The sequence below is a fragment of the Miniopterus schreibersii genome (assembly GCF_964146895.1).
Source record: "Miniopterus schreibersii genome assembly, chromosome: 1".
In the NCBI taxonomy this organism is placed as follows: Eukaryota; Metazoa; Chordata; class Mammalia; order Chiroptera; family Miniopteridae; genus Miniopterus; species Miniopterus schreibersii.
Window position 1 is genome coordinate 175,168,629 of NC_138101.1, and position 12,428 is coordinate 175,181,056.

A 12,428-nucleotide genomic window follows, 5' to 3' on the forward strand; every position below is an offset into this window, starting at 1 on the left:
CAAGGGAATAGGAGAAATTTACAATACCCCTTGCCTTCCTCGCTGGGTGCTGAGATGGCAGTTCCTTTGTTTAGAAACTGCTGGCTTCTCTTGGACGGCTGTCACCCAAACGTACACAATAATTCTTAGTAATAATGTAACGGAGGCACTCTGAGAGCTGTCAGAAACGCTTTCAAAGTTATAATTAATGGGTTCTTGGGCATTCGAGACTATGAACTATTGCCATTACAATGAAGTGCGAATTAGCAGAATGTTGAAAAGAAGTGTGTATATTTTTTTGCATAAGGAACCGAGGCATCTTACACCATCTCTCTGAAAGGCAGTTCAGACGTCACATATCCTTTGCGCTCCAGGAAGCTGAGCCTCTTGCAGCAGCAACTCTCACCAGTGGGGGGCGGCAGCATCTCAGTGACTCACTTCCTGAAGACTTGTAGGTAGGAGGAGAGAGATTCGCGTTCAAAACCTTTTTGACTCTATCCGCTCGCCGTAGCGCCTTAAGCCGCTCGAGTTTCAATGCGCGTTGTTGTTGGACGAAGCTGAGTCCTATACACCGCCCGCTGCTCTCCTGATCATGGCTTCTCCGAGTTCCTTCACCTACTACTGCCCTCCAACTTCCTCCCCTGTCTGGTCAGAGCCGCTGTACAGTCTGAGGCCCGAGCACGCGAGGGAGCGGTTGCAGGACGACTCGGTGGAAACAGTCACGTCCAGAGAACAGGTGAGATGACAGGACTAGGCGAGGCGCCCGCGCGGGGGCTTCTGGGAGTGGGAGTCCCATCCTCCGGGCCACCCGTGTGCGGAACTTATCGCGGAACTACAATTCCCACAGTGCAGCGCGGAGCCTCCCTTCTGGGACTCTGGGCGCCTGGGCTGGTCTGTGGAGTGGAGCGTTTGTGGGGAGGGGTCGTTTTCAGGGCTGGGCTTGGAGAAAAAGGACAGTACCTGGGTCCCCTCGGCCTTAGGGAGCGAAAGGAGTCGTGCTCTGCGCTTGGAGGTCAGAAGCATCCCAGGCGGGTCAGACAGCCCACTGCCTTCTGCCGGGACTTCGGGAGGTTTCGGGAAGGATCGTGCCCTTTCCCCCACCCTCCGTGTACTTTTGGGACATGGAGTGGAAGAGAAGCGGCCAGAGGTCGTGGGGTTTCACGATCTGTTTAATTTCTGACCTGCAGCGCCAGGTGTGGGGCCTGCCTCGTGGCCGGGCGTTTTGTAGTCGTTCAGTCATCTGAGCACAGCCGTGTGCTTGGACACAATGTTAAACGCTGGAAATACAAAGAAATAAAGTAGCGCCCGACCAGGAGCATGTCACAGCCTGGTTGGAGGAGACATGCAGGAAAACAATATAGTTTGGAAAGTGTTAACAATGAAAGTATAAATTTTGGACTATTTGCCATTCACTGACTCCTCGAAGTAGGCTGGGACCTATCGGTTTGAAACGTGTTTAAGGAATGAGTGGGGAACTGGAGTTTTATTCTTCTTTTCATCCCGCAACTGTTACCAAGTAATTGTGGAAATGTTTACCCGTCTGTCACTAGGAGAAGTGCTCAGGGCGATTCTTTTTAGCACTTACAAATAAGCGTCAGGCTGCTTACTAAAATATGACCTTTAGTAAGATCAGTCTCCAGGCTTGACCTCCGCTTTGACCTTCATATCTGAAGTTGGAAGCCTCTATTAAGGTAAAAGTAGTAGTGATAGTTATCCTATTATATATTGTGGCTACAAATACTATTATAAGTTAGTAAGAAAAAACAAAGGCTTGACTACACAGTTATACACATAGTAGCGGAGAGAATATTATACCTGGAGATTTATGCTTCATGGATTTTAGGGTAGGAAAGGAAACCCTTGTCTTTTGACTCTAGCTCCCTAGGTCAGTTTGACCACCGGAGTGTCCTTTTACAGAAGTTTTATGCAAAAGATGGCAAAGAAATCTCCCATGAGTGAAAAACCTTCAGGGTCTTTGCAGTATTCATAAGTGATGAATTTCTGAGTTGATTCAGATCAAGCCTTTTTCTTTGTATCTGACCTAAGCCTTGGGTCACCTTTTATGTAATTTACTGAACTGACCCAGCACAGAAGGCTGTGGATACAATGCGAGTAGAGAAAAGGGAATAGAAATTGGCCTATATGTTTAGAGACTGGAATTAGAGGAGTAAGTAAAAAAAAAAAAAAAGGAACATTATCAGGAGCCTTACTGATCTGCTCTTCCTTTTTCCTATACTTCTTTTTATTTTATTTTATTTTATTTTATTTTATTTTATTTTATTTTATTTTATTTTATTTTATTTTATTTTATTTTATTTTATTTTATTTTATTTTATTTTATTTCAGTAGAGTGCCCCTGCTTAGTTCCTACCAGGAAAACACCATTTATATTCTGAGCACCTAGGCATAAAAGAGTGATGCAGAAATGGATACCATACGGTTCTGGTCTGCAAAAGGGTGGGCCAAGGCCTGGGCCGGGAGAGGAAGCCAGGCTCTGATATGGAACATTGGTATTAATGGGTGCCTTTCAAATGCAGGCCCAACTGTGGGGTATTCCAGCTCACACTTTAAAAGTCCGGGATAAACAGTTCCAGATGGTAGGAAGATAATACGGTATCTTGTTTCCGTGGCTGCCTCACTAATCATCATAGTGCCTGAAAGGTTAAGGTCGGTGGTGCCCGGGCAGGCTAGGCAGCCATCTCAGACAGTGAATAAAGAAAAATTGAATTTATTTAAGGAAAGGAGATGGGGAGTGGGGATATCCAAAGGGAAAGGCTACATAACACTGAGTTAAAGGATATGGGTTCCATGATGGCAGCAAAAATATATGTAGGATGGTGAAACAAGGAAGAGCAGAGAAGTAACAGGAAAACCTGGGCTGGGCTGCTCTGGCTCCCTGAGGAGTCAGAGAGAGAAGGGGCCTTGGAGACAGGTTCAGGGGCAAGCCTGGGACAGCTGCCGCTGCCCATTGCTACCTTGGTTGCAAGTCTCGTGGGGTCCCCTCGGAGGGAAGAAGGGGGAAAGGGGATGGCGCTGGAGTGCTGCCCTGGTGGTGAGCACAGCCTTGCTCCTTTGTCGTGATCGTATTTATCTCTTTCTTGCAGATGGAAATCTTAGGGGAGGTCTCAGGAGTGTCTCAATAGAATATTCATCAGCCTTCCGGGTGTGCTCTTTCAGGGTCATGATCTCCACTGATTGGTTGGTGCCAGGGCAGGAGGTCATTAGTCACTATAGCTCGTCCTGAGGCAGCCAGGGTGTCACTTGTCTGGTTTTGCTGCTTTTCTGGGCCTGGAGCTGAAATACAGCTGAGGCCTAGATAAAGGTTGGGGGTGGGGTGGGGTCTAAACCACATGACTAATGATATGAAAAGTCAGTGGTCTGAACCGCATGACCAGTGACATGCTAGGGGAAGATAGGTTACCTGGGGGTGAGGCTCTTGTTTTCCCATTTTTCCCCCTCTGCTAGGCATCCGGTGCTTTCTCCCCTGGCGAGTTTCTGTACCTGGCCCATGGCCCTTGCTCTGCTCAAGTCTGTCTAACTACCTATATGACACATAGAGGTTTGTTCAAGTTCACTTCCCGGGGTGGGGGTTACTTATCTGGTTTCCCTGGACATTGCTTCTCAGCCTCCTTTGCTGGCCCCTCCAGAAAGCAAGACCGGTTGTGTTGTTTGTGGCTCGCTTCCTTTTTTGCACCACCCGCAGTCACTCCATTGCAAATGATCTGTGACTCAGGCCAGTAGGTTAAACTAAAACAGTTGTTTGGTGAAGGTCCTGCTCCTGTTTTTTCTTGTAGTTTGCCCATAAACAGGGGCAAAAGCATCCTCCGCCTGAAATGGCATGATGTCATTTGAAGTGACAGTGAACTCTGAGGGGCATCTAGAAGAATTGTTAGTTCTAGTCCCTGCGCTCAGAATTCTCTTCTCTTAGACGGGGAGGGGAGGGGGGATGCCTGAAGCAATCACAGAATAACTTACAAAAGCATGTAATTCAGTGCTAAATTATGACTGCATTGCATGAGGATTTCAGGGAGTGGAAGCCAGTCTGCTGCAGGCTGAGGCCATCAGGACAACTTCCTTTTGTGGGACTGGGGTTGGGTCGTAAAGGATGGAGTTGGGGGCGGGGGTTGCCATTGCAGGGGAAGGAGCCCTTGTGAAGGAAGACTTACCAGGAATGGATGGAGGGTGCAGGTTGGCTGTGGTAGGAAATTGGGTCATCTGGATGGGTGGGGGTGATGGGGGCAGGGCGGGATGAGAGCCAGGCTGAGGAGCTGGTTTGAAGCGATGGGCCTTGGGCCACTGCAGTTCCTGAAGGAGGGTACAGGGGGATCCAGAAATGAATCCTGAACTCCTGCTGTTGACTTGCTTCATTATAGTCTCCAAAAGATTATTAAATGCAGGTGGAACAAACCTCTAAATATGATCAGACTTACCAGTTTTTGTATGGGTCTGATAGAAGGGAAGAGAGCTCTGCTTGGTTAAGTAATCAAAAGGCTAGCTATGTGAATCAATTATATTTTATTTTATTAAATTCAGCATATACCATATTGCCCAACTGTAAGGTAATTTCAAATATCAAAATTTCCCCTATTAAAAAGTCCCCCAAAGTGTTTTTTGGTCAAGTTGAAAGTATAGTGTACTTTTAGGTATGTAGACAAACAAACCAAATGCCTACTTACAAAATTTACGTTTTAAATTTAGGTACATATACCTATTTAAGCTATAGTACATATACTATATTTAAATTTAAATATACCTATTTAAAATCACTACTCTAGCTCTGGCCAATGTGACTCAGTTGGTTGGAGTGCCAGTCTCTACACCAAAAGGCTGCAGGTTCGATTCCCAGTCAGGGCACATACCTAGGTGCGGGCTCTGTCTCTGCTTGGGGCAGGTAGGGGAAGGCAATGATCCATGCTCTCTCTCTTCCCTTCCCCTCTCTCTAAAAATCAGTGAGCGTGTCCTTGGGTGAGGGTTAAAAGTAAACACACGCACACACATATGTGTGTGTTTGTACATATACCTCTATAAAATCACACTAATTTAGAAATATTGTTTTTACGCCTCCTCATATTCATAACATATTTTTCTCCAAACTCTTCACATCCATATTTGACCTTAGTATTTTAATCATTACTGGAGTGACATTTTGGATCAGCCAGTATGTTTTTCCAGACCACACTTTTCGGTTTTTTTGAGATTCATCCCTTGTGAGTATGGGTAAGATATTGTCATTGACTATTTTACTACGAGATACAATTAGAATTCTCTTACAATGTGTCCAGTCTGTGTATATCTGTGGTCGCCACAACTTAACTATGTTTTTACTTTTTAAAGTGATTTGTAAAATGTTTTACAGTAACAGCTTACATGTGGAAGTGTGAGTTCATAGCCCCAGGAATGATTACTAAATCTGTGTTTAATTTGTCTTCTTTTGCTAATACCATCAGCTTACTTCTATAAGCAGCCAAAACCAGACCTTATTTTAGGCTGATGTGTCAACCCCAACTAGTACTTTGTATTTAAAATAAAAAAATTGAAAGAACTGACCATAGCAAGAGTTACTTTGTAAAGATTGTTTATAAAGTGACTTGTTTTTTTCTGAGAGGTAATTTTTTTTTCTTTAAAAATTTATTGTTGACACTCTTAGAGATGTCCCCCATCCTCACCCCCCTTTAACCCACCTCCACCCAGCCCCTGTCTCCCCCCTCTGGGGGGATAATTTTTTAAAGGAGGAATTCTTGCCTTATATTTCACCTATTAATGATTCTTTTACTGCATCTTTAGAATTAGCATGAGTCTCAGGCAGCAAATCTGCTTTCTGGAAGTGTCTTCCTCTGGGAGAGACAGGAGACGTAGGAAGAAGGGAAGTTATGGTCCATGATATGAAAATTGGTGCATCATGAGATTGCTTTAGATAGAATCTGTGAAAGAGAAAGGTACCAAATGCATTAGTTAATTTTTACGACTCACCTATGAATGGAAATTATTCTGTGGTTCTATTGATTGGATTTGTAGAAAAATTCCACGAGATGTCTTTTTTAAATAGTTTATTGATTTTTAAAGAGAAAGGAAAGGAGGGAGAGAGATAGAAACATCTTTGTGAGAGCACAACATGGATCGGCCGCCTCCTGCATGTCCCCTACCGGATCAAGCCCACAACTGGGGCATGTGCCCTTGACTGAGAATCGAACCAGCAACCCCTCAGTGCACAGGAAGATGCCCAACCAACTGAGCCATACTGGCCAGAGCTGTAGAAAATGAAGAGACATGGTTAGATCTGCATTTATTTATTGCTGTGACACTTAAGTCTTGAGGACTTGATGCAGTCACTTTATCTCTGGACCCTAGATTCTAATGCAGTCCATCACCAAAAAACACAAACTAACACACATATTAGTTTCTATCATGTGTATAGATGATATACATACATACTGATATATTTATGAGTTTATATTCTATATTTTAAAGACATGTGCCCATATTAGAATATAAATATAAATACAAATATATAGTAGAGCAGGAAAAAGTCTTCTACCCATCTTAGGTTCTCCAGCTGGGGCCCTGTAAATTAGACTAACCGAAGAAGGTTAACAAGAGAAAACCAGACAGAAATTTATTAACATGTGCCTTATGTAAATACACATGGTAGCACCCATCCATGAGTAACCCAGAGAGTGGTTAGAACATAGTTTTGTTTTGTTTTTTAAATATATTTTTATTGATTGCAGAGAGAGAGGAAGGGAAAGGGAGAGAGATAGAAACATCCATGATGAGAGTGAGTCATTGATCGGCTGTCTCCTGCACCCCTCTGCTGGGGATCGAGCCCGAAACCTGGGCATGTGCCCTGACCGGGAATCTCCTGGATCATAGGTCGATGCTCAACAGCTGAGCCATGCCTAGTACTTGGTTTTTATATTATCTTAGGCTAAAGCAAAGGAAAAGGTTTGGGGCTTCTAAAGAAGGGGAGATAAATTAGGGGAAGGGAATGGGGAAAAGTATGGTAGGTAGGAGTCCTTTGGTGAGGTTTGTTATGCTGATTTAAGTTGAGTCTTCTCCTTTGATTAGAGTTCTCTACTTCCTGGCACAGAGAGGAAGACGTTTTACAAAAGGAAATTTCCTTTACAAAAGGAGAATTAATGCCCTGTTTTTAGACCCCTTCTTGCATCTCTTGGTTATCTGTGGCCTTTACCTCAAAATAATCCATATGCCAAAGAGGTCTGTTTTGGGAAGGCATCTTCTCGAACCCCTCAATAAGTAGACCCGGACTCCAGCAAACTTAAAAACATTCTGCGCGCCTAGCCTGGGCCCTGTCAGAAGCTGGGGTCAGCTTCTAACAAACTAGTAGACTTCGGCTCTGGACCATTGTGTCCTCTCTTTGCCATGTGCTAAGTGACCCCCTAACCTCATAACTGGAGAAAATGAGAGATGGTCTGTTAGTTTTAATAGTCACGTTGTACATTAAATAGGTGTGGGTGGGCTGGCCTGGGAACCTGTTAGATATAACATTGTTTGATGGGAAAACAAATAAGGTCTAAATAACTGACTTACCAGTGAACTTTCAGAACATCCTTTCTTTGTACTTGTGGCCCACCTGTCTGTAGGATGTGGGGAAGATTGGGTGATAAGGCATCACAAAGCTAAGCACTGTCGGATCTTTTTTTAAAAAAAGAAGTTTATAGTTAACAGAAAATACAAATAATAACATAATTAACAGGCATTTTCCTATGACCCAGAATTAGCAGTTGCTAATTTTTTCTTCTGTTTATTTGTTTGAAGGAAAACAATCACAAACATAGCTAGTCTCCCTTAACCCCACCCCCAGTTCAGCTTGCCCCTCACCCCCTCTGGAAGCTGCTTCTGTCCTGAATTGAGTATATATACTTCTACCTCTTCATTTTTAATTCTTTTATGCATCCATAAGCTCTGTATTTATGCACTGTTTTTAAAAATTTACATAAATTGTCACACTGTCATTTGCCTTTTTCTATTTAACGTTTTTCATCTTTATCCAAAGGCGTTTGTACACCTAGTTCATCCTATTCATATTTGAAAGGATATGAAATTTATAAAGATAAATTTCAGAAAACGATAAAAATCATAACTTAGCCCTAGGCAGTTTGCTCAGTGGTTAGAGCGTTGCCCGTGGACTGAAGGGTCCCGGGTTCGATTCTGGCCAAGGGTGCATACCTTGGTTGCAGGCTCGATCCCAGCCCCGGTCAGGGCGCGTGCGGGAGGCAACCAGTTGATGTGTCTCTCTCACATTGATGTTTCTCTCTCTCTCTCTCTCACCCTTCCACTCTCTCTGAAAAGCAATGGAAAAAATATTCTCCTGTGAGGATTAAAAAAAAAAAAAATCATAACTTATACAGATAAAAATCAACATGGTTTAACTTTTTATTTTACCCACATTTGAGGGAACCAGGCAGGTGTTATGACCAGTTCAAAGAAAAAGTCAAAAGGCACAAATTTCTGTGGAGTAAAAAAGCTGACTTGCAAATGGTTGCAGAACTGTTTTCTCCATAGTGGGGAAGAAAGTCAATCAAACCTAAACTTAAGGGACAACGTAGAGTTTGCACCTTACCAGTCACCTACTGTTGACACAGAGGCCTAAAATAGTTCAGAGGCCACGAACAGGGCTAGAACCTGACAGCCTAGAAGGCTGTGAGGTAGACAGTGCGTAGTTTCCACTGAAGTAGACTTTTTTCCTACGTTGTTATATACTGTGTTGGGGAAGAAAAATATATAGTTGGGGGAGGGTAATGTTTTAAAGTCCGTCTAGGTTCTTTTGGCTGGTCTAATAATTAAATTGATGTAAGACAAATTAACAGGAGGAAAACAACTTTAATTGTGTACATATTGGAGCCCTACAAAGACTTTGAGACTCAAGGGCAAATGGGGCAATCGAGGCTGGTATTTCCTCCCGAGCTAAGGAGTGGGATAGGGAGGGGCCTGGGGCTTCCAAGGGGAGGAGGGTAATTCACGGGAGAGCCTGTTTTGGTAATTGAATGCTCGCCCTGCCACATAGGAAAAGTTAGCTCTGGTGATAGCTCCCTTTCTGGGCCAGGCTGCCTATCTAAATTCTTTTAGGTGGTGAAGGGTGGGTTAAAAGGTCTTCTTGTGTCTGCTGGGTCTTGGTTGCCTTCAGCTCAAAATAATATACATGGCAAAGTGACACATTTTGGGGTGGCGTCTTCTGCTGTGCTTCGGTGGTGTGTATAATATACCATCGCATGTACTACAGAGCACATAGTAGTTAGGCGGCCTCGCTGTGTGGCGTAGTGTAATATAGTGTAGTAACGTGCAGTGTGTTTTACCCCTATCTTCCCTGCTAATGGACATTTGGGTTGTACCTGAGTGTTACAGTTATTTACAGCATCGCCGTGAGCAGCTTTACACACACCTTCTTGCGCACACATGTAAGACTCTCTCGAGGTGTATCTCTAGCCGAGAGGTAGAATGCCTGGGTTGTAGGGTCTGCGCCCTCAGTGTTATTACCTGCTACCGTGTTGCCCTCCCGCGTGGCTTTAGTGATTTAAGCATTAATTAGTGCTATACTGGAGTTCTGTTTGGCCCACACCCTCTCCAAGACGTAATATTGTCATAGGTCCTAATGTGGGAAAAATAGCATCTTTTACATAAGTTCCAAATATCCTCTCCTAGGCGCTTGTTTGTCTTTAACCTCGCTTACGTTTATGTTCTTATTTTTCTTTGTAGTTTGGGCTTTTTGAAGAAATCTTGCTCTATCCCAAGAATATAACCCTAACCCTAACCCTAACCCTTCATTTCAGGCTATTTAAAAAATTTGAAGAGCTACTCCCTTGGGATGAAACCTTCAGGTGACTGTCCTGGAGGCCTTTCTTGTCACAGTGCCTGCAGCACCGTTTCTGAAGTGGGCCAGATGCTTTAGGCTGCCGTTCTCCTCCCCAGAGAGCCAGATCGCTTCATCAGGACGTGCTCTGTGCCCGTGCCCAAGGGAAACGAACCTGTGGGCCCTTTGCTGTTTATGCAAAAGAAGGTTATCTGTTGTTATATGGCTGTTAATTAGCCTTTGCTTGTACCCAGTTGGTAACTGCCTTGCTTGTGGGGGTTCTCATGCAGGAAGGAGAAATGAACTAGAATAGAATAGTCTGTTCCTGCCCGGCCAGAGTGGCCCAGCAGTTGAGCATCGGCCTATGATCCAGGAGATCGCAGTTCAGTTCCTGGTCAGGGTACATGCTGGGGTTGCGGGCTCGATCCCCAGTCAGGGGCGTGCAGGAGGCAGCCGATCAATGACTCTCTCATTATTGATGTTTCGATCTCTCTCTCCCTCTCCCTCTCCCTTCCTCTCTCTGAAATCAATAAAGATATATTTATTGGGAAAAAAAAAAAAAAAGTCTGTTACTTTGGGATGGAAGGAAAGCATGGAAATTTAAGATAAAATGTGAGGCCAGGGAGAGTGAACACGCTTTAGCATCCCTATGTTGAAGCTGCTTTTGTTTGTTGAATTCCGATTTGAGAGCTGTATGGTGTTTAGAGTTCTTCATAACTTTTCTTTGTTTTTTTGATAGTTACCCCTCAGTTCTCTTTAAATTGAGGATTTTGATACATTTTTAAAAGGAATTTAATTATAGATCTTGCTTACAGCTATTATGCAGTTGTTAGGACTACTTCCCTTAATTCTGTCCCAAAAGGCTCCGTTTCTAAATTTACTAAAGTGTTGAAGGTCCCCAAGGCCAACCCTAGGCTTGGTGATTCAGTACAGAGATTCAGAGAACTCAGCATATTGTCATACTCACGGTCATGATTTATTACAGCAGAAAGCTGCAAAGCAGAATCAGCAAAGGGAGAAAGCTCATGGGATGAAGCCTGGAAAAAACAAGGCATAAGCCTCCAAGTCGTCTCCCACTGGAATCTCACAGGACGGGCTTAATTCCTGCAGCATTGAATTGTGAATTGGGACAACACACGTGAAATGTTGTCTACCAGGGAGGCTTGTTAGAGATTTGGTCGTGCCAAACCTATAGAGAAATAATGAAATATATAGAGAATTTTTGAGCCAAACTGTCAACAATTATTGGGAAGCAAAATCTCAACGGATTGAGATAATGCTCCAGAGAATTGCAGTTGTGCACCTTATTTTATACATTACAGTAGAAAGAGAAGATGCAAGTGGGTTACATGAAATCCACTGGTGTCAGATTAGGGAGGTGGGAGAAAGCAAAGAGGGGGAAACCTCTGGGATTGAATGAAAATAAAGTGATAGACATATATTTGTTTACATAGGAGAATACAGGCTAGTTAACAGTAAAAAATTAACATGATAGCTCAGCTGGTGTTGCTAAGTGGTTGAGCATCGACCTAGGATCCAGGAGATGATGGTTTAGTTCCCAGTCAGGGCACATGCCCAGGTTGCAGGCTCCATCCCCAGTAGGGGACGTGCAGGAGGCAGGCGATCAATGACTCTCTCATCATTGATGTTTCTCTCTCTCTCCCTTTTCCTTCCTCTCTCTGAAATCAATAAAAATATATTTAAAAAAAATTAACATGATAAGACAATGAGAGGATTTATGGTCTCTGCCCTGGTGTACTGGTTGTGCCCTGAGGGGTCTGGAAAAAGGGGAGTTATGCTGACATTCCAAAGAAAGGTTATTGTAGGTGCAAAAGACAGTAAGACAGGCTTAGTTAAGGTAAAGATTGACTTTTGTCAGGGAAGAAGCTAGCCTAGGGCATGACTACCTGATATAATCTGCTTTTAGTTAAAAAGTTTTAATTTCAGACCATCCTTTGTGGTTATTTTAGGTCTCTGAGTTTGCAAGGCCGCCACACAGGCCTTCCCTGAGCTTGTCAGGTCATCACGTGTCAGGTTACCTTTTCGTCCGTAGTCACATAGGTACCCTCTGCCTGGCACTTGTCAAAATTCCAGACTTCCAGAAGGAAAGTAGCTGTTTGGCATAAACCACATTGTTTATGCAGTTCAGGCACAGGGAGCCATTCCTATCAGTTTTGGAAATGGTGGCAACGCTCCTGAAATCCAGGTTCCCAGACACCAGCCAACGTCAACCTTTCAAACCAGTCTTTCTAAGCATTGTAGTCTCAGGCCTGTTATGTTAACTCTTTTATATTCAACCAGTTTTTTTCTTTTCCTTCTGCTATGCAAATCAGAACATTTAAAGAATGCTTGCATCTTCCCAGTAACATATTTACTCAGATCCTTTATATAACATGGCAGGTTATATGGGGAGAGGTGGAGGCCAAAAAGAAAGGATATTGCATGTTTTGGTGATTACTTTAATTCTTTTTTCCCCGGAGGAGCACTTTTTGTTTTTAAACCTTGCCCGAGGATTTGCTTGGCGGGGGGGGGGGAGAGAAACATCAGTTGATTGCCTTCCTTAAGCTCTCTGACTAAGGACTGAACCTGAAACCCAGGTATGTTCCCTGACTGGGAATTGAACTGGCAACCTTTTGGTGCA

General features: G+C 43.7%; 1 protein-coding gene across 1 annotated transcript in view; it reads left to right on the plus strand.

Annotated features, from left to right (window-relative positions):
- The first annotated feature begins 497 nt into the window (after positions 1-497).
- Positions 498-12,428, plus strand: part of FNTB (farnesyltransferase, CAAX box, subunit beta) — a 54,798-nt gene continuing 42,867 nt past the window's right edge. The window contains exon 1 of the mRNA XM_081146717.1: positions 498-715. Within this exon, the coding sequence (XP_081002843.1) occupies positions 572-715 (144 nt within the window). The 5' untranslated portion in view covers positions 498-571. The remainder of the gene's footprint in view (positions 716-12,428) is intronic.